Source organism: Solanum verrucosum, unplaced genomic scaffold (genome assembly GCF_900185275.1).
Source record: "Solanum verrucosum unplaced genomic scaffold, falcon-dt-bn FXZP01000229.1, whole genome shotgun sequence".
NCBI lineage: Eukaryota > Viridiplantae > Streptophyta > Magnoliopsida > Solanales > Solanaceae > Solanum > Solanum verrucosum.
The window spans coordinates 3,268,020-3,295,791 of NW_026020011.1; the positions used below are offsets into that span (position 1 = coordinate 3,268,020).

Genomic DNA, 27,772 nt, shown 5'->3' on the forward strand with positions numbered 1-27,772 from the left:
TTTCTTGAAAATAGACTAAAAAGAAAAATAAGACAAACAAATTAAAACAGAAAAAATAGTGTTTTTTTTAAACTATTTCTATTATTTTATACTTTGTATCTTAATTTGGCTAGACATGAAACTTAAGAAGGTAAAGAAGATGCTTAAATTAAGTGGTTTTAAATTAAATGCATGTACAAGTATAAAAGAATATTCTTTTCATTGTATGATTTTAAACATGTCACCTCATCCTTATAATATAAGCAAGTACTATTAAGGATAAAATGAAAATATTAGCATTAAAAATTTACTAAATATAAAAATATGACATTTTAAAACAAAAGTAAGAAAATAAATTAGATCTGTATGTGATACTATTACAATTTGGAGAGAATCAAATGAGTTTTGCTTGACCATGTATTCTTTTCAAATATATTTAATTGTAATTATTTTGACTTATAAAATTCTAAATATGTAAATACTATACAAAACATAGAGAATCTATGTTCAAATAATCAAATTCACACACAAAAAAATGAGCCCGTTTAGATTGACTTAAAAAAATAATTATTAAGTCAAAAATAAAAAGTCGCAGGAGATATATTTTTGATTTTTTGACTTATTTTAAGTCATTTTAAACTTCTTTTAAGTTATTTTTTTTTTACCTTGTCAAACACTTTCTAACTTATTTTAAGTTATTTTTTTATATTTGTCAAACACTTTCGAAAGTCAAAAACTGACTTAAAAGTAGGTTTGACCAACTTTTAATTCAATCCAAACACCCTCTTTGACTCTCGTATTCTGAATTGTGACACATAAAATGAAACAAAAAGCATGTGTGACTTACAAAAAATATAATGTTTTTCAAGTAATCAATTCTAGCAAAACATAAACATACTAGACAATTTTTTTTTCATCTATTCATATTTTGTTATAAAAATATTAGATAATTTTTTTTATGATTATAAAAGAAATAGAACGTAGAGAATTTTAGAACCTATTTGAATTGACTTATTGCTTTTGACTTATTTTTGTATTGTAACTTAAAATGAGTACTTAAAATTACTTTTTACTTTTACTCAAACACTATAAATATTAAAAAGTAATTTTAACTTAAAAATACCTAAAATAAATCAAAATCCAAAATACTTCTAGTTTTTGACTATTATTCATTCGACATCTTCTACTTTTTTTCCTTGGAGACTTTTGCCTCAAATATAGTGGCGAGACCCTAAAGTCTAGATCACCATAGACTTTTCAAACATTAGACTTTTCTTCAAATAAAAACAAGGTTGTCTCTTTTAACTTTTGTGAACCTAGACCATATTATGTCACTATTCAAACAACCTCAATACCCCACATTATTTGGAACTTAATTAAAAACTCAAATCAAGACGATATACTTTATAATCTATTTATCTGATTTTAACTTGATATAAAATTTTAAAAAATAAAAATGACTTTTAATTATGCATTTAAATTAAAGATACACAAAATATATTAAACTGTTGTTGAAATTAAAGAATTACCGAAAAGGGAGAGTACTAGTTAATTTGTGGAATTTAGTGTCTTTGTTTTTCCCTCCCTCATATTCACACTTGAAGCTTTAATGGAAAAATAATTAATGGTACTTTTTTCCCCTTTTTGTACAAACTCTAATAATCTTCTTATATCTTCATATTTTAATACTCTAAATAACTGTCAGTCTCTCATTGTGCCCTTTTCACCCCACTTTCTTTGAACCTTTTTTTTTCTCTAAATTTTCTTGATAACCAAACAAATCATAACAAGTTTGAGGTTTTTCTTTTGACGAATCTTATAATTTGCCTTTTTTTCTATTTTCCTTTTGATATGATTAGAGAGAAAAAATATTTTTCAGTGGTGTTAGATTCATTGAACCAGGACAGCATTTGGTTTCTTGCATCTTGTTCCTCTTGAAGGTTTGTTTTTTTTTTCTCTAAAAAAGTAATTTCAGAATAAGTGGAATTTTTTATTTTTTATTTTTTAATTTGGACCATAGAGTGTGCATATCTTGCTTTATGTTGTGTTTGCCTTTTCAAAATACTGTTTGTCTCAACATTTTTGGCTACATTTTACTTTTTGAAAGTCGCAAATTTAAAATTTTAAGTTTATGAATTGTAATATTACATGTGTGCTTGCTTTCATTTACCCCTAGAGCTTTGGTTTAGTGTTAGACTGAGGTATATGTTGGTTAGATGCACATTATTGATTTGAATTATGTTATCGACAAAATGCTGGGGATTTAAGTGAGGAAATATAGAAAGAGGAGCCCGTTATTCATGGAGTTTCGAACCATGAGCCATTGACCTTTCGAGATTTCTCTGCTAGAAAAAGTGCTAGTTTGTGATAATATGTGCCATTTCTTTTTTAGAAAAAGGAAATATTTTGTTTTATTGTAGACCATTAATTTCACGAATATTTTTCCCCCTTAAATTCGTGTCTATTAAAATGCATCATATGAATTGGGACAGATGGGTATATATTAATAAATTATGGGATAATATGCTTCTAAAAAGTTTCAATAAAAGTGGATACTATCCTCTTAATAAATAATCATGACTTTTTAATTTTTAATGTCGATATTAACCATTTACGTGTTTCATTAATTTTGTTTTAAAATAAAAAGTCACATAACTACACGTTTACCCTTTTGAAGTTCTTTAAATATAATAATTAATTATATATGGGACCTAAAGATAATTAAGTAGGTAGAAAAAATTTCATTTCTTTAATTTATAGGTACTAATTTGGTCCACTATCAATGGTTTTTAAATAAGGCGTATAAAAGTTGGATTTTGTCTAGCCATTGCATATTTGTTCTCCAAAAATTGGAATAATAAACTTCTTTTATTATTTGTCCGTCCTTTGGGATGACTCGGTTGGTTTAGAGGAAGGTTATCCATATAGACGACCCAGGATCACTTCCCCTCAATGCCTCTTGTGGTTCACATCTCCCGTGTCACCGTGTGATTTATAGACTATTACACAGTGGAGTGTTTTATCGTTGCGGGTTATCCTGGGTTCTTAAAAAACAAAAACAAAAATGAACTTTTCTGGAAATCATATAAAAAATGTTCTAAAGTACAGAAAGTTGTTCACTTAAAGGCAAGTGACATTCTGTTCTATAGCTACACCGCTTAATATTCGTTATTATTACTATTAAACATCTTAATAGTAGAACTACTTTCGTATGTTTTATTAAACAGCTAAAGAGAATGAGCATGATCATGGAATTATTCAGTGGCGGATTCAAAAATTAGATGTTATGAATGCTGTGAGTTCTTAGTTGAGAGAATGAGTTTCGAAATGTATATGTTACTCCTAAGTTAACATCAAACAAGATATTTTACGCGATCTTTAGTATATGCTTACATTAGAATAAATTCCTCAAAACAGAACAAATTCAAGCATCAAACAGACGTTAAGCCTTTTTCACTTGTCGTATGTTGAACAAAGTATCATGTTCTGTTTTATGAATTTGAAGTTATTCTAGATTTCGTCCTAGTGAAAAATATTGGCACCATGTGAGGTGAATTACATGCCTAATTCTGAACAACATACCGAACTTTGGTTGTCTATTGTTCAATCTTGTCATACTAGATGTGTTCAAATTATAGAGGTTATTAACATTTCATGCTCACTTTGTGTAAATCAATGGTTATCGACGATCCATCTGTCTTTTAGACAGAATATAAAATTGTTCTGTAGCTTCTAATAATAGTATGTGCCAGGCAAATGCTTACTTTTTTAGCACACCACTAATAGTCTTGTAGAGTTAAAACTTTAACTTGTAAGTCCTCTAGAGTTATCTATATAAGGAACAAGCAAGAACTTTCTAATGTAGTGCAAAGTTCAGTAAGTTTAGGAACTAAAAGTTTCCCTCTGTGTTCATCGAATTTTTGAAAGGGTTGGTGTAACTTCTTGTTTTATCACATGGTTTTACATCTACTAGAAGTTGATCTAATATATTGACTGAGGGCACGACCTTAGATAAGAGCGTATGGAGGTCGTGGATTAGGGTAGAAGGTTAGTAGATAGTCGAGTGTTATCTTGTTTTTCGACAGGATAGGGCTTGGTGGTAGTCTAGAGCACCGTGTCTGTTGTAGGTAGTATTAGCCTTATTCATGTAGTTTCTAGCTTTTGGTATCTGTCATCATTTGTTGTTTACTATGTTTAGGTGATCGCACTTGTTATTGATGTTTCTTGCACTGCTTTCCTATTAGTTGTTATGTTTTCTTAACTACCGTTTTTCCTTTCCATTACTACTTTGATTTGCTTCACTTGAGTTGAGGGTCTTTCGAAAACAGTCTCTCTACCTCCACGAGGTAGGGGTAAGGTTTGCATACACTTAACATACGGTGTTGTTGATTTGGCTGCAATAACTAGCTTGAATGAAACTTTAGTATTTCGTATGGTGATATAACTCAATTGTATTTCCTCTGCATTACAGGTGAATTAGGTGTTCTTTTCTAGCATGGCTAATTCTAATGCTGACGCAGAAGAAAAAAAAGAGATGGACATAAGGAGTTTCTCTTCGTCACAACACAACCAAACACCCTATATTCACAAGGTTGGAGTCCCTCCAAAACAGGGCATATTCAAAGAGTTTAAGACTACTGTGAAGGAAACGTTCTTCGCAGATGATCCACTACGTCCTTTCAAGGATCAACCGAGGTCTAGGAAGGTTGTACTTGGTTTACAGGCCATATTTCCGATACTAGATTGGGGTAGAAGCTATAACTTAAGAAAATTCAGAGGTGACCTTATCTCTGGTCTCACCATTGCAAGCCTTTGTATTCCTCAGGTAAAGAGTGTGCCTGGACTATGTTGCTCGGATCCTCCGAAAATGCATAACTTGTAGAGGATACGACACATACCTGATGACATTTTCGAAGGATCTCAGCAATATAGTGCAGGGAGGATTTGTATTAATGAAATCAAGATTGTTAGGATCTTTACAAAACTCCTATAAAAAACTTTCAACTTGTATGACAGGACATTGGCTACTCAAAGCTTGCAAATTTAGCTCCTCAGTATGGATTATGTAAGTGTTCCTTGTTAACTTTATTTTTATTAATAATTGCGAATGTCCTTTTTCATTCTTCTCTTTGTTTGAAATTCCAGACTCCAGCTTTGTACCACCTCTAGTTTACGCCTTCATGGGCAGTTCAAGAGATATAGCCATAGGGCCTGTGGCTGTTGTGTCACTCTTGCTAGGAACTCTGCTCCGGAATGAAATTGATCCGAGTAAACATCCAGATGAGTATCTGAGGCTTGCTTTCACAGCAACCTTTTTTGCTGGCATTACTCAGGCTACTCTTGGGATCCTAAGGTGATTAAAACATTTGAGTATCGAGTTGGATGTATAGTCAAACCTCTATATAACAGTCATCCTCTATAACAACATTTCGCTATAACGACCAAGTTCTCTTTGAAACAACTTTTTCATATTACATTATATCATATGTTCTCTATAACAGTCATTTTTCTCTAGCAGATGAATAACATTCAGAAAAACGACATTGTTATATAGAGGCTTGACTGTATTTGTTCTTTGTTTCCTTCTCTTTCTGACTTGCCCTCCCGCGTTGTTTTCTTGGCAGATTGGGCTTCTTGATAGACTTTTTATCTCATGCTGCTGTTGTTGGATTCATGGGTGGTGCTGCCATCACAATTGCCCTTCAGCAGCTTAAAGGTTTTTTGGGCATTAAGAAGTTTACTAAGAAAACAGATATCATTTCTGTGATGAAGTCAGTCTTTCATTCGGTAGAACATGAAGTAAGTTTTCTGGTCACTCGAGAGCATCCTACCTAAGATGTCTTTTATGGATAACTTGAAATTTTGCAACAACTTGCAGTGGAATTGGCAGACAATACTCATCGGAGCTACCTTTTTAACTTTCCTTTTGTTCGCGAAGTACATTGTAAGTGTCCTGAGCTCTATCAATTAAATTTTGAAAGAATTTGGTGGCGTTAACTCGATGCTAAGATATTTTTGATAACCAGGGAAAGAAGAATAAAAAGCTGTTTTGGGTACCTGCAATTGCTCCTTTGATTTCTGTCATTCTTTCGACTTTTTTTGTCTACATTACTCATGCTGATAAGAAGGGAGTTGCCATTGTAAGTTCTTGTTTTAGATTCTTCCTACTTTCACTCAACTTTCCATCATTGGAGTTAAATGATGATCTCTTTTTAATCGACTAGTATAACGATCTTACCAGGTAGGACCAATAGAGAAGGGAATCAATCCTCCATCTGTCGATAAAATATATTTCAGTGGTGACTATCTCATAAAAGGGATTAGGACTGGTATTGTAGCTGGCGTGATTGCATTGACAGTAAGTCAAATCTTGAATGAAATGTCGAAGAAGGAACCTTTACACATTTCTGTACTAAATGTATGATCTATTACCTTTTCATTCATAGGAAGCTGTTGCAATTGGAAGAACTTTTGCTTCAATGAAGGACTACCAGTTGGATGGAAACAAAGAGATGGTAGCACTTGGAACTATGAACATCGTTGGCTCGATGACATCCTGTTATGTAGCTACAGGTAAGACGAATCAACAAGCAAACGGAGTATGATCAGTAATGATATAATGTGTTTTTAACTTTCAACACATTAGTTTGTTTGTCTAACTAGTTGATCGATTCACCTCTTGCAGGTTCCTTTTCTCGATCAGCAGTAAACTACATGGCTGGCTGCCAAACTGCATTTTCCAACATTGTCATGTCTGTTGTCGTGTTCCTAACTTTGGAGTTCATAACCCCTCTTTTTAAGTTTACTCCGAATGCAATCCTTGCTGCCATCATTATCTCAGCTGTACTCGGCTTAATTGACTATGAAGCAGCAATTTTGATCTGGAAAATCGATAAATTTGACTTTGTTGCTTGCATTGGAGCATTTTTTTGGCGTGGTTTTTGCCTCTGTTGAGATTGGTCTTTTGATCGCGGTAAGTCCATACAGAAAAACTTAGCAATCTCATCTACTTAAATGTATCTTTCAGTAATAAGATCTGATAGTTACTTTCATTTTCCAAAGGTAACAATATCATTTGCTAAGATTCTCCTCCAAGTCACGAGGCCACGAACAGCTACTCTAGGTAGGATACCGCGGACAAATGTATATAGAAACACTCAACAATACCCCGAGGCAACCAAAGTTCCTGGTGTATTGATAGTTAGAGTTGATTCTGCTATATACTTTTCAAACTCTAACTATATAAAGGAAAGGTAAACTACAGTTCTTCCCCTTTCCCCCCTTCTTTCATATCTTTATGTACTACGAAAAAAATGAACTTAACAAACTAATCAACGCGTTTTTCAGGATATTGAGATGGCTAATGGATGAGGAAGAACAACGAAAAGCAGCTAGTGATCCTAAAATTCAATTCTTGATCGTTGAGATGTCACGTAAGTAGAGATTATAAGTATGTTATCTTACTCTGAGATGACATATTGATCGATCCATCCTTCGTGTTTTTTCTCCTTGTAGCTGTTACTGATATTGACACCAGTGGCATCCATGCCTTGGAAGAGTTGCATAGAAGCCTAAAAAAGAGAAATGTTCAGGTAAATCATCTTTACATATGTGAAAAATTACGAAAATTTCAACTAACGTGTCTATAAGACGTCAAGTTTAAATTCTGGATTTGCCTCTGTACTACATATATGACTCGGAATCTTACCTTCATTTTTTCTTGTACAGCTTGTTCTGTCGAACCCCGGGAGAGTTGTGATTGACAAGCTACATGCATCCAAATTTCCAGATCAAATTGGTGAGGACAAGATTTTTCTCACAGTTGCTGATGCTGTGCTAACATGTTCATTAAAATTGCCTGAAGAAGTTTAATATTGTAAACAAAATTTTATTAGGCCGGGGGGGGGGGGGGGACATATCTACCAAAAGTATACAAAAAAGGAGTTGGATTCAATTTTTAGTGACTTGTGGGATCCTCAAAAAAAGTGATTGGACATTTTATCCAAAAAAAGATAGTGGCCCTTTGGTTCTTAGCCAAATTGCCAAAAAGAATTCTTGATTGGTTAAAAGTTAGTGTAGTTATAATATAGTCTTTTTCATAAGAGTTTCCCTTTGTCTTTTCTTGTTTTTATTAAGAGGCTATTAATTATGTACTACTAAACAAGACCTCTGTAAAATAGTTTTAAGATGGTTTTGTTGACCATGTTAACAAAGATTATAGTGTTAACGCGAGATGTTTTATGTACTGAACTGTGTTTTCGCTCCTTTCTTTAAATATGCACTGACCATGGTAACAAATAGTATCTTCATACGTGATTATTGTTGGTTTTAGCTATTAAGTGGCTAAGATCGTTGGTGTTTAAATGAAATTTCTAAGATCCCGGAGTTTAACCATTAAAGACCACCAATTTGACGGGCAAACATTTAAAGACCACCCTGGAAGCTAGAGAAATTGTTTTCGATAGACAATCAATCGATTTTAACTTCATCCACCAACATAGACATAAATATATTTTAAGGCATTGACCAAAGTTCTGTCAAGACTTGGCACTCTTGCTCCACCCCTACTTGGAGAAAATTCTATTGGGAGCGCCACCCTCGAATGAGCCCTGCAAAGCGCGATCCGGATATAGTCGAAGCTCCAATGTGGGCTCCGGACACCGGGTGGGAAACCAAAAAAAATTAAAAAATACTATGAATAACACAAAATAATAATAGGGGAAAGAGAAATAGAGGATGGTCAAGAGAAACTCAGTACTGAATCAGCAACTAATAGGAGCATAAATTACAGCTCATATTTTATTCAGACATTCATTCAATAAATAAATTTCAAGGCTAACCAATTGTTAGACAGACTATAAGATGACAATGTAATTATACATAATAGAGTGATCAGGTTTGCAGAAATTTCAATATAGGAGCCTGCTGAACCGAGAATATTTCTGCTCAAACGAATGAAGACTACATCCTGCTCACTCTCAAGATACTAATATTTACACTCCACCAGACAAATTTAAACCAGTGGTTCTGCCTGGCTTCTACAATGTATTATCGACAGTGAAGAGAGAACAATCATTCATCATGGTACAGATTGTGTGCTAACCGCGCTGCTTCTCCAAAGAGGTGGATGCACTGGTTGGCAGGAAACTGTCTTATCAAATGGAAGACAATGATTGCTGACAGGTTACGAGATGCTTGACTAATTAAGCACCTTTTTTAGGTCACTGATCAATTGCTCTCGTGTTGCTGGCTCGACCTGCACATGGAAACATGAAGTTTTTATTAAGGCACCTTAAGCAGGTAAAGATAAAATGGATGAAAATGTTGATGCTACAGGAGAGACTTTGATTGCTAACCTTCTGTAGGAGGGAAAGAAGACCTTGTGGTAGGGCATGTAAATCCAATGTTGAATCACCAATCTTCGATAGCTGAAGTAGTACCTTTTGCACCCGCAATTCTTGTAGTTGTTCTTCATAGTTCTTGGGGTCATTCTTCCATGAGAAAAAGGCTTCATCATCGATCCAAGCATCTACGTTGCCTTGTTTTGAATCCAAAAACCAGCTTTTAACCATATCCATAGCAGATTTGTAAGAAAGCTGGTCACCCGCAGCATTCCTCACAGTTTTGACCAACATATCCTCCTCAACTCTTCGAAGCAGACGTCCGTAAAAGAAGGAACGAGAAGTTTCCCAATCTACTATTTTACGGATCACCCCCGTGGACGCCATTCTTGACGAAGTATCATGCAACTCTGCAAACTTTGTAGCTATCTGTGTGTATACCGGCAAAAGCTGTGTCTCACGGGTTTTAATTTGCTTCACTAAGGCATCAACATTAGCGTATACCCCCGCAGTCTTGGCTTCCTTGAGCTTTGACTTGAGATTGATAAGCTGTTGGTCAGTCCTACCCATGCACTCGAGCTGTTCTTTTGTTCTGAATCTAATTTCAATCATACCTTCTGGCTCAAGGACATTTCCCCTGGCTGTCCGTTCTGCATACATTTCAATGTGGTCGGAATTGATCTTACTGTCCACAACCACCCATGCCCCACCACGGAGTTCACCCATCATAGGGATGTAAACAAAAACAGGTTGCTTGTATGTTCTGAGGTTCTCAACAATGGTTGATCCTGCCTGAAGGATACCTTCAAAGAGATCCCTCTGTCCACCTGAAAATCCCCTCCAGTTGGCAAGAATGAAAAGGGGCAGCTCCTCTCTATTGAAGTCCATCAATGCTTGAGCTGTTTTAGTTGCAGAGTCGGGAAACCATACTTGCCCTGCTTGAGGGACAACCCTTTCGTGAGAATCAAGCTGTCCAGGATCCGCAGGGATAACTTGCTTCATAGTTTGGGTTTCAACAGCAACTATTCCTACAGGGATTCCTCCAAGTTTTGCCCTGCCTGTCACAACAGTCCTTGCCCAGCCTTCCAGTGTCTCAATGAAGCTCTCCTTGTCAAAAATGCCTCCCAACCACTTTCCACTTGCATCTGTGAAGCCAGATATGGCTGCGCGTGGATCACATGTGGTTTCTGGGAAGTATTCAACAGGTCTCTCTGGAGGATCCACAGGAGTTGAAATAGGAAGTGGACCACCACAATATGGTGGAACGAAGCTCAACCAATTTAAAATTGCCGATATCCCCTCGAGGTCATCAGAGACAGTTAGATGAACAACACCATTAGTTGCCATAATTTTAGGTCCACCAAGTTGCATGTGGGAGCTATAAACTTCCCTACCCAAAAGTTTGTTAAGTGCAGAATAACCTGTTAGAATAATTGGCTGATCAAGCCTCTGTATACATCGCATACCAAGACGAGCAAGATAAGCACCTATGCCAACAGTTCTCCCAGTTACATATGTCAAGGTAAATGTTTCATGATATGCCCGAGAATAAGCACTTGCAATGGCTCCACTACCACTTAAGTTCTCAACACCTAGGCCATCCTCGTTCCCAATAATAGTATCTATCACCCATCGAATTTCACCATTTGACAGCTTCAATTCATGTGCCATGACCGAAGATTTAATACGCTCATGATCCTCAGGAGTCAAGTATACATACTGAAAACCACGTTCAGGATTTGATTCATCAGACCATCCAACTTTGAAGCAAGACTTTACCTCCTCAGCTGCACCAATACGAGCTCCTGAATTTGCTGCCAAATAAATAAGTGGAATTTTCTGTGCGCAAGCAACATCAGTCACTGCTTGGAAAAATGCATCTTCTCTTGGGCCAAAAGATCCATTTATGTGGGTGACATCATTTGCCACAACAAGAATTTTCCTTCCTATAGGGAACTCGGGAGTAGACATTTCCATTATCCATGCCACCAAGCCAACATCATTGAATCCAGGCTGACGCACCACAGAGACAAGAGGAGTACCCCAGCTTCCTTCTTTGTCAGCAAAACTTAACTCTGTGACTTTCAGGAGGACCTTGTCCTTAGGCTTTTCTGTTCGAGGATTATGACTTGCCCAAGACTTCTCCAATGCTGCTTCAAATGCCTGCACGAGGGATTTTTTTAAGGATGTTGATATTGATTCAGATTGTAATAGCCAGCAGAATTCTACTTTTATTCAGATGTTTACCAGAGGAAAATCATAGCAGTAAGTCGTGCTGTTGCTCTTGCGAGCCAAAAGCCGTTTCTTGTCAAGCGCATCCAAAGGTGGATATGGTGCTGTAACTGGCATGCCATTCAAAGGACCATCACCAATGGCTGAATGATACACTACTCTTTGTTTTCTTGTATCTTCAACTTCTCGATAAATCTGAGAGTTCAATTTCCAATAGCATGATATCAATGTTAATAGTTTACTATGAATAAAACCAATACATGAAGTTGGAATGAATTATTTCATGACGATGGAACAACATATGTCGGTCCAAAATTTTATGGTGCTAACACAGTACTATGCACCATTTCTATCATAAGCTTGATTAACTTTAAACTCTCTACCAGAAAAGATAATAGAAGGGAGAAAATTGATAAAAGAAAGTGACCATTTGTGGTCCAAGGTCAAACGCTGGCTGATGTGTGCTCTCCAATACAGTACAAGCTAGTTTCAGATCAGATAAATCATTAAAAAATTTCACATACATGCTAAATTTAACTTACATGAACAATGCAGGTGTGACCTGTCACATTTGCAACCAAAATCCTCCAAGCACCAGTTGCATCTCCTGCAGATGACACCCAAAGTTTCACTTCCCACTCACAAACACCTAACTTATGCATCTTCACACCAACAGATGCATTAATTTCATGCGCTAGGTCTTCTAAGATTTTCTGAACTTCCGCCTCTTTGTTCTCATTATTTAGGTCTGTCTTCCTGCAAAAAGTCATGAAGTGAGCCATCTGACGACTTTTGTCCTAAATAGCAAAGCATGAAGACAAACAAGTTACTAACTTGTGGTATGGTAACAGATCAGCTATCTCTTGCTCTCGTAAAATATACAAGTACATATGAGCATGGTCAGCTTTGAGAGTCGTATTATGGAGATTGAGTTCAAGCTCTTCCAGTGCCGATGTTAAGGACCTCAAAATGCTTCTTGAAGTGAGAGACAAAGCCAAAGGGGAATGAGTTGTTCCCTGATTCAATCCCTGATACGCTAGTAAACTGTCATCTGATGTTGATTGTCTAACAAGTGTTCTGAGAAACATCCTCTGGATTGGACTCTGCTTGTCTACAACAGTATAGAGGTGCCACTGACGGTCTCGGGACGGAGTATACTTTATATTATCATAGACCTTCAGTTTTTCCTGTATTCCAGGGGAAATATGAACCTAAGATCAGCTCATGGTCCAGGAAAAAAAATAACACCAATGGTAATATAAGACACAAATAACAGGAAGAGATGAAGTTAAGCAAAATACAAACCAATTCAAGGTAAATGGATAGAGGAGGCTCCAGATGACGTAGTAAAGGCTCCTCCTCATAATACAGCTTCTCAGCTGACCAGTGAAAGGAATGCCTCATAGGCACCCTCCCTTCATCTCTCTGTATGATGCAACTGATAACCTCTACGCCTGCACTTTTAAGGCTAGAGCTCACATCTTTCTCTCTCAAAATTTTGGCTAACTTGTTAATTCTCTCTTGAGCCTGATCTTCATCTCCACTGCAAACAATGGTATTCCAATGATAAGCAAGGGAAAGACATGATATAGGTCAGTTTCTGGCATCATTGGACCAGATACACATGCAAAATATTCAGCCGTACCAGATAAAGAAGGTCTATCCTATTACCACTTGTTAATGGGTATCTACGTGTATGCCTCATGCTTTTATCCATATACTCCTCCATTTCAATTTGTTTGTCTTACTTTCTGTTTTAGTCTGTTTTAAAAGAAAATGTCTCTTTCCTTTTTTGGCAACTCTTTAATTCCAACTTTCCACATGGCATGTTTAAGACCATAAGATTAAAGGGAATTTTGGTACATTTCACATATCTTTAATTTAAGACCACGAGATTCAAAAGTCTTATTTACTTTCTTAAACTCTGTGTCAAGTCAAAACCTGACAAACAAATTGAAACGGAGGGAGTATCTAATTTAGAAGTTACTTTAGCAGTAGAAAGTGAGCTGTGAAAACCATAACATCGACAATGGTAATACCTATCCTGAAGCAAACTCATTTGGTTGTTGATGCCCACCAATGCAATATGCAGCATATTACCATGACTGACTGGTGGAGTGGATCCATTTGCCATCTCTGCATGCAAGCCATGTGCTGTCTCCCTCAATGCAGCAGTTAGTACTGTTGGCAGGAGTTGGAGAGATTTGATAATAACCATGGCTCCCCATTTTTTCTCACTGTGTTTCTCAACTAACGGTTTTACCATCCCATTGTCTCCAGATCCACTCTTTCTCTCCACATGCTCTTCCAAAAATTGCCACGTAGCTATTAGTCCAGATCTGTGCCACTGCATCCTCACACTCCCTTGAATGAGGTAAGGCTAGAGTAGATATAAAAAGTCAGATAAAGAAACTATAAATATTTCTTAACTACAGGTGCGCCAAAAATTCAACCAAAACAAGTAATACTACGTCTTTGAATACAATACCTGATAGAGTCTACGAACATAGGTCTCCACAACTCGCCTCTGAAGGGTGTGATCACCATGATCAAAAAGGCCTACAAGTGCATCTTCGACTGCTAAAGGAGCACTCACTAGAGCTTCCATTCTTTCATTAATGGCACTTTTCCTCTTAGGAGTATCCATAGTGTCACCTTCTTCAGTGAACATCTCTAGCTCAGAAAGACTTCTGGCAATACTTGAACGTAATTCACTCAGTTTAGTTTGTTCGAGGAGCTGACTGGCCTTCAGTGCCAACTGTAAAATCCAAATCAAGACTTAGAAATTCTGTTTAAGTGGTTTAGTGTTACCTATATATTTAATAATACATCATGAGAATCAAACAATCTTGTCAAATAATCATCATACTAGATGATTGTCGAGAACGGTATCTAATGGTTGAGAGAGAGAGGCCAGAAGGATGTGATGGAGGATTCGGACTACATGGTCCCCAAGGAGAGCAAGCGCATGCGCTAAGAACCTTAAAGACTGAACACATCAAGTTTAAATTTTGGATCCACCAATGTTAATTCTCAGGTCTCACTATCCATTGTGTTCCACTTAAACAATGATAAATGGCTGGCATTACAAAAACTCCGTAGCAACTAAAAAAGTCCGCACGATATCAGGAACCAAGGAGAAAAGGACAAGAGCAGTTGCTTCTAGTGTTGATCTTAGAGATCTTCTTAATATCAACATTGTAAGTCAAAGGTATGGGTACGAACAATATGGTTTCTCAAATTTCGACAAGCATAAGTATGAAGTACCAATCTCTTAATCGAAGAACATATGCAATACCAACCTCGGAATAATTTGTATGGTTGAGTTGTGAGAAACGGATAAGTTTTTCCCTGTATGCTGCAGGATTGGGATATACCAGTTGCTCCATCAGACTAAGTATAAGCTTGTTTTTACGTTTAACACCCTGTAAAATAACACACTATTGGTACTGGATATTTTCCAGCTTAAACAACATTAGAAGAAAGGAAAGTCAACACATGAATAATTAGCTTATACCTGATGAGATAGCACTATGTCGAGAACCTTCAGGAGATCTTTCTTATATTGAAGCCGGAGACGTTCAATCACATCAGCCTGAAATAGGAAGACATCAGAACTGAATCAAATATCAGTTGAATTAATGTGGTGTTCCAACTCCCTTCCATTTTGCAGTTGTAGATTACTGAATATCTCAACGAGTAACAAAAAATGGAAGAGTAAAGTTACTGACATGACAGAGCTGATACATCACCCAGAAATCAAGGTATGATATCACAGCGTATGCATGTTCATACCGACAACATCATAAAACAGAAGACATGCAATAGCAAGTAAAATTTGATAATTCAAATGATCTTGAGGCTTTCCATAGAGATGAATGGCCAAAAAAATTTTAAACAAAATAGATGCTTATGGTAACATAAAATAAATAATATGAGAATGCATATATGATCTACAATGTAAATCCAAATCATTTTAGGAAAAAATCATGGTCTATGAATAATAAGGGGCTGCTTTGTTAGAAACAATTTAGGGAATGTTTACCATACTAATAATAAGAAAATTTTGATAAAGAAATTGGAAAGGATTAAGAGTGAATAAGTCAGAAAAATTACGTTTTTTGTTAATTTACATCTCTAGTACCTCACTATGAGTACTCTAAATCCTCATATTATATAATGGTTAAAATATTTCTATACTTCTATTTAAGTGCAGATGCTGAAGTATATTAAAGGTGCCCAAACTTAGATATGTAGTCATGCAGAGGATGATTATCGTAAAATAATTGTTTGAAGACAAACTAACCTGGAGATTGTCACTAAACAATTCTTCAACCGATAGATACTCTTCAAAAAGGGAATGGACGATACCACGGGCATGACTCTCTCTTCCACCCTCATAAGACTTGACGAGACTCATCAAAGGTTCAACTAGTCTTTCCTGAGCTCCTTTTTCTTTTTCTGAGCAGGTTCTTAGGTGAGTCTAAAGTAAATAAATCAACGTTAGAAGATATAGTGCTTGAACTAAATAAAGAAAAAACAACAAAAATTAGTGTGAAATAAGAAGAAGATGTAGTAAAAGACTCACCTCAAGAACACCTCTAAGAATTCTGGCAGGGAAGTCAACAGTTGGCAAGCTGGAAATTCCCTCATATTCCTTAAATTTTGCTTCCAACTGCAACAAGAACACATAAAGCAAAACATTCATTGAGCTGGAGAACTACTACTTTCCAACAACAGAGGGAAAAAATCATTATCCAATCATTTACATCTAATCTGAGGTCCTTCGGAAGTCGTGTTGCCAGCACAGATATGCATTCTTGCCACTGTAGAAATGGAAGCTCAGGACTGTCCAAGCAACTTAGCAAGTTATGAACCACCTGGTATTGGAAGATTAAGTTGTGTTAAATCGTGTATTGGGTAAAATGTTTTTTACATTACTATTCAGATGAAAAGATGTTCCACAACCAATTACGTTCTACCATCAACTTCAAATCTTTATATGAAATTACTTACATCATCAACATTATGGTCATATCCGGCAAGTATCATCCTTGCTGCATTCAGACTTGCAGCACATCTCTGATGGACTTTTCCAGATATAGCAGTTGGAGGTCCCAAAACAGGAAAGCTTCCAAGAAAAGGCTCAGCTTTTCTAACAGCAGAAGGGTCATCTAAATCAAGTGATGCTATGAGCTCACCAGCCTACACACAAATTTATGTTTAAGTTGATGCAGACGAGAGAAATATATGCTTTGTTTGCAAACACGTTACCTGCATTGCTTGACCTTCAGACATCTTAAAATGGATAACTCCTGAAGCAGGTGAAAGAAGGGGCATGCACATCTTCATCACCTCTACCTCTGCATAAGGTGTGTCAGCATCAACATGACTACCATCAGACATCAAATATCTCAGAAGTTTGCAGGGTGTCTCAGCAACTAACTTTGATGGATCATGATCATTCTGGAATCAACGAATATTATATGATAAGAAGGTGCCAGTTCCTACATAAATAAAATATATTGGTAACTGAACAATTATTGATACCTGTAGCAAGCAAGTTCTTCCATCAATTAGAAGGCGAGTTCCAGCTGCTTCCTCCTCTGCATATATTACATGACTGTTTCCGTCCAGCTGCAGTGATTAAAGGAACTGAGATGTATATATAAGTTTGAATGTGAAAGGAATAAATCAGTCTTTTCCGCACATCATTTTCACAAATTATACACAACATAAAACACTATGGATACTATAGAAAATAGTTCAGTTTCTGATTAAAGGGTACATAGAAAAGTTGCAGGGTAATTGATTATTGCCTGCATCAACAGTCCTCCGTCACGCAGAGTATGTATCTCTGCTTCGATCTCTGATTCATTCATCCTCAACCTGTAGCTTCCTGGTCCTCCCCTCACCATATTAAGCTAAGAGACAACCAACAAATTAGTGAGTTGCAAACAGTCCATGTAACAGAATCAGGAAAGAAGATCTGAAAACAGCAACAACAACATACCCAGTGTAATCCCACAAGTGGGATCTGGGGAAGGTAGAGTGTACGCAGACCTTACCCCTACCTCGTAGAGATAGAGAGGTTGTTTCCAATAGACCCTCAGCTTAAAATAAAGTATTTCCAAGCAGTTCGGAAAAAAAAGTACAGAAATGAGGCAGTAACAACGAAATAATATGACAAGGGAGCAGCACACAACATACAAGGAAAGAACAGCAATGCCAACAAAATAATGCGATAATCGAAGCACAAAAATAAGGTGATAATTGAAACAACTTTCTTGCAGAGGTAGTTGAACAGAATTAGCTAACTTTTCCCTTCTCCACTCATACCACCAAAACCAGCGGCAACAATATATAGAATGAAGTGAGTACAGCATCCTACTTACTGTGTACTTGCTCCCTTCAATGTTAAGTGAGACTTGAGAGTTCACAAGGGATATATGCTGCACATAGATGGATGACAGGTTATTCCAATAAAGAGATGGAGAAAATGTAAGATTCAGACCAGGACAAACATTCTAAGAATGATTACCTTGGGTGGAATTTGTCCCTTTTCAAGATAACCAATATATTCAGAAACCACAGCCGCACCACTTGCAGAAGCTTTCTGAGTTTGACAAGTGAAAACACGGTGTACTGGTATTAATTTTGCAAGTAAATTCCCAAGATATATCTTTACAAACCATCAGTTATGAAATGAGTAACTTACATAAAGAGCTCCTCCAACTACAGAAAGATACCAAGGAGGTCTTTCTGCTCTAACCCTCATAGCAATTCTACTGTCCAACCAGCCAGTGTGTATCTTATTTTCTCTATAATCTGAAGCCTGCAGAAAATGCCTAACTTAATGCAGAGAAATTACACTTGAATGGAGTTAGTTGGTAATGAATTTTTTTAATCTGAGACTTACATGCAATAGATCAATCGTGTAATCAACATTAGTTCGAATCTCTCCTCGGATCTGGATTTCCTTTAGTCCGAGAACCATGTTTGCAATGGCCAGGGGTCTGGACTCTCCAAATGCAAAAACATGTCCTGCATTAAGATATAGAAGTCCATAAATTCAACAGGTTAGACACAATTTTAGAATTTTCTTTGTCAGGCATTTGTATTCTGAAATACAAGGTATGACATCTGAAACTGATAGAATATGTGGAAACATTTTCCATAAGAAATTACAAAAAAAAAAAAATCCAGCCAATGTTTGATAACATTGTCAAAAAATTATAGGAAGAACCAGAATAGAAGTCGGCTTAAAAATGAAGCAAATCCAGTAATAAGCTATCACCATAATCACTGTTGCAAATCTCCTAAAGGCACACACACGCACATACACAGAAAAGTCAAGATTAGCAGAAATGTCATGCAAATCTGCATGGGCTGACACAAACCCAAACACCTACATTTGATGTTTCAAATTAGCTTGGCGTTAGGAAGCAGTTTCCTTATTAGCTATTCTTTAACTAGTACTCGAATTAAAAAGAAAATGATGTATGCGTGCTTTACTGGTGAAACTGCATCACAGCTAGAGATGCGAAGGAACTTTTACCATTCAGTCATACAGGAACCTTTAGTTCTAATGTAATGTATACTTCTAAAGTATGCTTTCATCCATGAATAGAATGAGGTGAGTTTCCCAAGAAAAAAAAAGGAATTAAAAAATGATTTTTCTTTTCAGCTATGAGGAGAAAAAAGGTTATAATCTTTTACAAAGTTGAGTCATACCATTGGTGGACCCAAAACAGGAAGCAACTTCCTAATTGAAGCTGAATATTCTAGGTTGATATTAAAAATAATTTCTCCCTCCATTTCAAATTGTTTTCCTGGTTTTGACTTGGCACGGAGTTTAAGAAAGTAAAGAAAACTTTTAAATATTGTGGTCTTAAACTAAAGATACGTAGAATGTACCAAAATATCCTTTAATCTTGTGGTCATAAACATGTCATGTAGAAAGTTGAGATTAAAAAGTTGTCAAAAAGGGAAAGAAGCATTCTTTTTAAAACAGACTAACAAGGAAAGTAAAGTAAGACAAATGAATTGAAAGGGAGTACTTAACTTTTCAGCTGAAAATTCAAGATAAGTCAGAGAGAAATAGTGCTGTATGATTAAAGTTCAGCTTACCAAACTGAGAGTCTGAAAATTCATGAATACCACCGCCAGACTGCAAGGAAAGAGGATTATTACGCTTTGCAACAATTCAAACACCCCAACATTCTATTTCCATCTAATTTATGTGTACCTTGACAGAGAAGTATGCCCACACATTCGGTTTGCTCTTAAAACTCAGCTCCTACATTATGAAATGTAAATTAACAATCATTCAACCTAAAAGTTATGTTGCTCGGACTCTCCAAAGATGTTGCAGCACCTGTGTCAGATCCTCCAAAAATACACTACTTTTGGAGGATCCGGCATGCACCCGTAAACATTTTTGAAGAGTCTGAACAACATAGCCTAAAAGCACTGGATTAGAAATGGAAAGTGAAACTTTTCAGAAGATAAATTTACCTGTACTTTACCACTGGTAGGCTTAAAACCATCATCGGGATCCTCACTTGTTACACGCACAGCCACACAATGACCTTTTGGCCTTGTCGATTCAGCCTTGTCAAAATCAAATGGTGTTGCAACAATAGATGTTTTTCTCCAAGCATCATATCCCGCACCATGTTCCATTCCATAGAACCGCCGTATTTCTAATAGAATCAAAGAAGAACGATTAGAAAAAGGGGAAGGAGAAACCCAAACATCTTAAGCCAAGAAGAGTGACATGTGGTACAAAACCTGGAATTTGCCAGAGAGGAATCCCCATGCCAACAGCAACTTGAGCTGCTGGCAGATTTATTTCTGCTATCCATTCAGTTACAGGGTGTTCAACCTAATAGAATGAGAAAGATGTAACTTAAATAAAAAAGTTCCATATCATTGGAGGTGATCACGATCAGAAAAATGTTTTACAATAAGAATCAACATCAAATTAATTCTTGACTATTAATGCTTTGGCTTTAAACACACATGAGACAAATAAAAAAAAAATTTGATCAATCCCTTCCTCAATATGGTGAACAAAAAGATTTGGACTCAGGTGCACACTCAAGCAGATGGCTATCACCAACCTGTAACCGAGGGTTGAGTTCCAAGAAATAGTACTCTCCAGTGTCCATACTGTAAAGATACTCAACAGTGGCAGCTCCAACGTAATTGACACATTTGGCCAGTCTTCTAGCAGCCTGCTCAAGTTTTTTCACTGTGTCTAGTGGAGCGACTGTAATTGGCCCCTCTTCAATTATCTAAGTTTCAAGAAAATTAAGACACATTAGTGATGACGTTTCACTGATGTCTATCCTTGGCTGCCTTACATAAGCTCTGCTATTTGCCTCAACATTGCAAATAGAAGAAGATAAGCATTGTCTTTATAATTCATCTAAAAATAATCACAAGTTAAATACAAACTAACCTTTTGGTGTCGCCTTTGAACACTACAATCACGGCTGTGCAAAGCTGCAACATTGCCATATTGATCACATAGTAACTGGACTTCTAGATGCCGACTCTAGTTATTTAAAAAGAAAAAAAAAATCTAATGTTAAAAATATTCTCTCCAAAGATATGTTCGAGCACTAAGATCAAACAAGAAAGAAGATGGCTGAACCTGAGAAGCAACTTTCATTATAAATATTGGAGAGCCAGGAACTTCACCCTGAACTTGCTTGAATAGTGCCCTAACTTCGTCATCATTATGTACCTGGAATGATCAAGTAACAAGAGCCATGGAGTTAGGTTGAATCAATATCTTGTATATTCCACTAGTATTTTCATTTCTTTCATTCTACCTTTCCTTTTTTGCAAGAATATATCAAATTAACATTGTTATTTACACTACTCGCTGTGCTAGTATACAAAAAGGCAGACCTTTCTTATGCCTTTACCACCACCACCCCAGGATGCCTTGATCATAGCCGGGTAACCTACTACTTGACAACTAGCAATTGCTTCTTCCGTCGTGTAAACGCATGCTTTAGCATATATTTCATCTGAGATACAAACCAAAGAGCTTTCTGGAGGAACTTTGACCTGTGTGATTGACGAAATGTCCATTAGATGCAGACTGAACACTATGAGACTAATAGAGAAGAATGATAATAAAGACTTACATGGGAGCCACTCCACGGAAGGGTGGGTACTTCTGCAGCTTGAGCAATCAAAGATGAACCAATCTTGTCTCCTAGTGCTGCCATTGATTTAGCTGGTGGCCCAAGAAATATGATCCCCTTTGCATCCAATGCATCGGGCAGTTCAGGGTTTTCTGATGCATGACCCCAACCAGGCCAAACTGCATCGACACGAGTCATCTCTGCCATCTACACAAAAGAAAGTACACTGTGTATAACTATTTGCTTTTTGCTTTTCGCATCGATCCCTGGTCCCATTACAAGAAGGTTTTAAAATGTAAACAGGTACAACCAGATGCACATGCAATATCAAGCTATCCTGAGACAAATTGTTCTCATTGGCTTAAAAAGATATTTACAAACCTCCAGAATGAGCTGCACATTAGCATAGTTGTTGTTATTCGTCCCACCAGGAACTTCTACAAACTGATCAGCTATTCTAATGTGTTCTGCATTTATCCTCATGTCCTCAGGCGTAGCCATTGCAACCAACAAAATTGCCTTCTCTGAACCAAATGTCTCATACGCCCACGTCCTAATACTACGTATAAACTTCACAGCTGCCATACCGTTGTTTGCAATTAAGATGCTATTAATAGGCCGTTTCCCGCCAAGGGCATGACAGAACTCAGCAACTTCAGCTCTAGAAATTGGAGACCTCAATGGAAGTGCACCATTGATGTGCCCGTTTCCACTCCTGATCCCAATCACCGCTGGCCTCCTTTGAGATTCCGACATGTTGTTACTTCCTGAAACAAAGAGTAAATGTAACTTTACATTTCAAAAGGGGCTGCTTTTGGCTGCAATAAAAACATAATTTAGAGACAAGTGACCAACCACTACTCTTTGATCTCTTATTGCATAGTCCAACTTTTTAAGTGACAAAACTAGGTAACTTGAGCCTTATTAGGACAAAAACTAAGTTACTTAAGTTCACAGAAAATCAAATGTATTAGAGCAACCTCACCAAGTAAGAACCTTTATTACAAAACCAACAATATGTGAACTAGATTTCTTTTTATTTTCTTTTTTTATGCCTGGATCACCTTGCGCGCACCTCAACTAATTCTAACTGATACTTGTCCACCAAGGCTAGGACAGGTGGGCAGAAATCACCTATTTTTTTTGTCTCCATTGGGATTTGAACCAAATACCCATGGTTCTCGACCCCACTTCACTAACCACTACTAGGCCACACCCTTCCGAGCAATATGTGAACTAGATTATGATCACAGAATTCATAGTAAATAGCAGTCCAACCCCCCACCCCCCCCCCCCAACCCAAAATAAATGATCTTTTTCTATTTCTATTACAAGAGTACAGGTTTTGCTATGTCAACTAATCAAATACCAAATCAAACTGAAAATATATACACTTAACAACACAGACAATTCAAAAGAGAAAAAAGGAAACAGAAGAAAATAACAAGTACACATATTTAACAAATTACAAAGCCAAAAGAGGCGTCTTTACAGTTTACACAGTTCTGCAGTAAAATTTCAACATTCCCAGTTTGATTTGAGTGCAAAATATACATACCCTTTTCGCAAAAACAGAAAATTCACACAGAAACAGTGAAGAAATGTCCAAATTGAGAAGAAATACAAAGTGGGCGTCAAAAATTTCAAGAAAGTTTCAATCTTTTAAGAGAAAGATCACTTTTTTTTCAATCTGATTGGAGTGTATGAAGCATTATGGTTCAAGAATTGAAAAGGGGGGCAAAACAGTCGAGAGAACAATGTGAATCTGAAGTATAAATGGTTGTTTATATTTGCTAAAAAAGTCTACAAGAAGAAGAAGAAAAAAATTGGAATTAAATTTTGGTTCATTGTTTGGTTTGGATTAGTTGGGAGTTCTTAAATATGAACTCTCATCTTTCATGACTAGTAGCACGTGGTGCCTGCCTCCCCACCCCCCCCACAAAAAAATTTATTTATGAAAAAACATTTTAAAAAATTGGTGCTAAAGATGAAAATTAAGTTATTAAGTGAGATATTTGAAATTGAAGAATTATTAAATATACTAGATATAGGACCCCGTGCCAGCACGGGGCCCAATATATATTTTTTATTTTATTTTAATTTATGTCATATTATGGAATTTGAGAAGTTATTGAAATTTTTATATGATTTTAAAAATATTTTAAATTTTTAGCTATTGTGATTTGTAGTATTTTTTTTTAACATAATTTTGAAAAAAATATTTATTACTCTGTTTGTTCTAATTTATGTGGCACACGCAGAATTTTAAATATTAAGCATTTTTTATATGTCTCTTTAATATATTAAGTTGTTAATTATTGTATTTTATTGTACATTTTGAACCTAATTTTTTAATAATATATATTATTTGCCATGTCCCAATTTATGTGACATTAATTGATAGATTTGTTGGAGTCGAGAGATTTATTTTGTTAATTATTGTAATTTATAGTTTTTTTTCCGTCAATTTCAAACAATATATGTTGTTAATTGATAGAATACTTTTAATGTAATTTTTTTAAAAAAAATATGTGTGACTCTCCATGTCCCAATTTATGTGGCACATGTAAAGTTTTGACAATTAACCAAAATTTTAATACATTTAAAAAAATATTTTTAAGTCGTTAAATTTTAAGTAATAAGTAATTTAAATTGTTGTATTATTTATTACAATTTATAATACTTTTAAAGTAGTTAAAATATTATACAATTTATTATGATTTATAACACTTTTTAAAAAAATTTATGTCATATTATGGAATTTGAGAAGTTATTGAAATTTTTATATGATTTTAAAAATATTTTAAATTGTTAGCTATTGTGATTTGTAGTACTTTTTTTAACATAATTTTGAAAATAATATTTATTAATCTATTTGTTCTAATTTATGTGGCAGATGCAGAATTTCAAATATTAACCCTTTTTTATATGTCTCTTTAATATATTAAGTTGTTAATTATTGTATTTTATAGTACATTTTGAACCTAATTTTTTAATAATATATGTTATTTGCCATGTCCCAATTTATGTGGCATTAATTGATAGATTTGTTGGAGTCGAGAGATTTATTTTGTTAATTATTGTAATTTATAATTTATTTTTCGTCAATTTCGTCGATTATTTTTTTTATTAATTATTGTAATTTATTGTTTCTTTTTTGTCAATTTCAAACAATATATGTTTATCATATAATCCATTTTATGTGGTACCAATAGAATTTAGAGAGTCAATTAAATTTTGTATATAAGTTTTAAATAATTAAGCTGTTAATTATTGTAATGTATAGTATTACTTATAACATTTTTAAATATATTTAAATATTATATGTTAGGTTTTTTATCCTAATTTATATGGCATTGATAGAATTTAAAGTGTCAAATAATTGTTAATTATTGTAATAGATAAAATGGAGTATTTAAGTCATTTATAGTATAGTATAATTAATATATAATATGTAGTATTTAAGTGTTATATTATGGAATTTGAGAAGTTATTGAAATTTTTATATGATTTTAAAAATATTTTAAATTGTTAGCTATTGTGATTTGTAGTACTTTTTTTTTACATAATTTTTAAAATAATATTTATTACTCTATTTGTTCTAATTTATGTGGCACATGCAGAATTTCAAATATTAACCATTTTTTATATGTCTCTTTAATATATTAAGTTGTTAATTATTGTATTTTATAGTACATTTTGAACCTAATTTTTTAATAATATCTGTTATTTGCCATGTCCCAATTTATGTGGCATTAATTGATAGATTTGTTGGAGTCGAGAGATTTATTTTGTTAATTATTGTAATTTATAGTTTCTTTTTCGTCAATTTCAAACAATATATGTTGTTAATTGATAGAATACTTTTAATGTAATTTTTAAAAAAAAATATGTGTGACTGTCCATGTCCCAATTTATGTGGCACATGTAAAGTTTTGACAATTAACCAAAATTTTAATACATTTAAAAAAATATTTTTAAGTCGTTAAATTTTAAGTAATAAGTAATTTAAATTGTTGTATTATTTATTACAATTTATAATACTTTTAAAGTAGTTAAAATATTGTACAATTTATTATGATTTATAACACTTTTTAAAAAAATTTATGTCATATTATGGAATTTGAGAAGTTATTGAAATTTTTATATGATTTTAAAAATATTTTAAATTGTTAGCTATTGTGATTTGTAGTACTTTTTTTTAACATAATTTTGAAAGTAATATTTATTACTCTATTTGTTCTAATTTATGTGGCACATGCAGAATTTTAAATATTAACCCTTTTTTATGTCTCTTTAATATATTAAGTTGTTAATTATTGTATTTTTTAGTACATTTTGAACCTAATTTTTTAATACTATATGTTATTTGCCATGTCCCAATTTATGTGGCATTAATTGATAGATTTGTTGGAGTCGAGAGATTTATTTGTTAATTATTGTAATTTATAGTTTCTTTTTTGTCAATTTCAAACAATATATGTTGTTAATTGATAGATTTTTTGGAGTGGACTATTTTTTTATTAATTATTGTAATTTATTGTTTCTTTTTCGTCAATTTCAAACAATATATGTTTATTATATAATCTATTTTATGTGGTACCAATAGAATTTAGAGACTCAATTAAATTTTTTATATAAGTTTTAAATAATTAAGCTGTTAATTATTGTAATGTATAGTATTACTTATATTATTTTTAAATATATTTAAATATTATATGTTAGGTTTTTTATCCTAATTTATATGGCATTGATAGAATTTAAAGTGTCAAATAATTGTTAATTATTGTAATAGATAATATGGAGAACAATATATGTTTATTATATAATCTATTTTATGTGGTACCAATAGAATTTAGAGACTCAATTAAATTTTTTATATTAGTTTTAAATAATTAAGCTGTTAATTATTGTAATGTATAGTATTACTTATATTATTTTTAAATATATTTAAATATTATATGTTAGGTTTTTTATCCTAATTTATATGGCATTGATAGAATTTAAATTGTCAAATAATTGTTAATTATTGTAATAGATAATATGGAGTATTTAAGTCATTTATAGTATAGTAATTAATATATAATATGTAGTATTTAAGTGTTATATTATGGAATTTGAGAAGTTATTGAAATTTTTATATGATTTTAAAAATAATTTAAATTCATATCTATATATTTCAATGTACAAGATTTTGATAAAATAAAATCTTTAAAGTTAAATTATAATGTTTTTGAAATTTAAATTATTAAAACATATATAATGATTTTATAGAAAAAATAATATCATATAAAATTAAATGAAAAGGATAATAAATTCAACTTTTACCATGATAAGGTTGAAAAAAATTATTTAAGTGGAAGGAGGTGGGGCCCACTTATATATTTTATATAGTAAGTATTGGACATTTGTAAAGATTTTATTGGAACAATGGTAGTAAATCTTAGAGTCTTCTAATATATAGTAATAATAAAAAAAAGTAAGACAAATCAATTAAAAATATTCAGTATAATTACATAAATAGAGTTTGATCTATTTTTTATGGAATAGAATTTATTTTTGATAGATCTTCAGCTTAAGAAAATTATTTTTTAAAATAGTCTTAAAAAAATGATAATAAGTTATGATGAAATTAGTAAGGTAATCTTATTTAATTTTAATTTAAACACTAGTTATGATATGAATAGGTTTCTTTTTCACCCTTGTTGTTATCATAAATTATTTCTTTTAGGGTAAGTTATAAATTTGCTTGATTGATAAAAAATAATTATATTCACTATTTAAATATATAGACAATATATAAATTATTTTATATTAAAAATATATATATTATATTATATGTCCTTCGGGATGGCGCAGTTGGTTTGGAGGGTAGTTATCCACACGGATGACCCGCGATCGATCCCCCCTCAATGTCTTCTGAGTCGAGCCTGTCGCATAGGGCTTGCCTAGTGCGGTTTACATCTCCTGTGTGATTTGTAGGCTATTACACAGTGGGGGTTTACCCAGTGCTCACCACAGAGTGCTCACCCGAAGGGCAGAAGCTATGACAGAGGT

The 27,772-nt window shown here is 34.2% G+C and overlaps 3 protein-coding genes across 3 annotated transcripts in view; 2 read left to right on the forward strand and 1 right to left on the reverse strand.

Annotated features, from left to right (window-relative positions):
* The window catches only part of LOC125820192 (phosphopantothenate--cysteine ligase 2-like), a 429,006-nt gene that overhangs the window by 206,482 nt on the left and 194,752 nt on the right, over positions 1-27,772 (forward strand). The window lies entirely within an intron of this gene.
* LOC125820165 (sulfate transporter 1.2) lies at positions 1,733-7,868 on the forward strand. Its single transcript, XM_049499590.1, is given in 15 exon segments — positions 1,733-1,919; positions 4,451-4,804; positions 4,996-5,044; positions 5,125-5,332; positions 5,604-5,778; positions 5,858-5,923; positions 6,006-6,119; positions 6,221-6,337; positions 6,426-6,552; positions 6,665-6,903; positions 6,905-6,952; positions 7,042-7,232; positions 7,327-7,412; positions 7,495-7,571; positions 7,708-7,868. Coding segments are annotated over 14 exon segments (1,971 nt in total). The 5' UTR covers positions 1,733-1,919; positions 4,451-4,474; the 3' UTR covers positions 7,852-7,868.
* LOC125820160 (acetyl-CoA carboxylase 1-like) lies at positions 8,738-23,525 on the reverse strand. Its single transcript, XM_049499584.1, has 32 exons — positions 23,274-23,525; positions 22,097-22,482; positions 21,716-21,922; positions 21,474-21,635; positions 21,214-21,306; positions 21,019-21,114; positions 20,678-20,851; positions 20,346-20,439; positions 20,070-20,257; positions 19,801-19,851; positions 19,683-19,722; positions 18,472-18,596; positions 18,271-18,387; positions 18,094-18,168; positions 17,948-18,004; positions 17,372-17,476; positions 17,103-17,189; positions 16,827-17,018; positions 16,569-16,757; positions 16,322-16,432; positions 16,141-16,227; positions 15,859-16,035; positions 15,070-15,147; positions 14,855-14,977; positions 14,041-14,310; positions 13,592-13,932; positions 12,858-13,095; positions 12,387-12,739; positions 12,095-12,308; positions 11,568-11,747; positions 9,336-11,483; positions 8,738-9,235 (listed from the first exon to the last, which is right to left on the reverse strand). The coding sequence occupies exons 2-32, from the start codon at positions 22,469-22,471 to the stop codon at positions 9,179-9,181; spliced, it is 6,804 nt and encodes a 2,267-aa protein (XP_049355541.1). The 5' UTR covers positions 22,472-22,482; positions 23,274-23,525; the 3' UTR covers positions 8,738-9,178.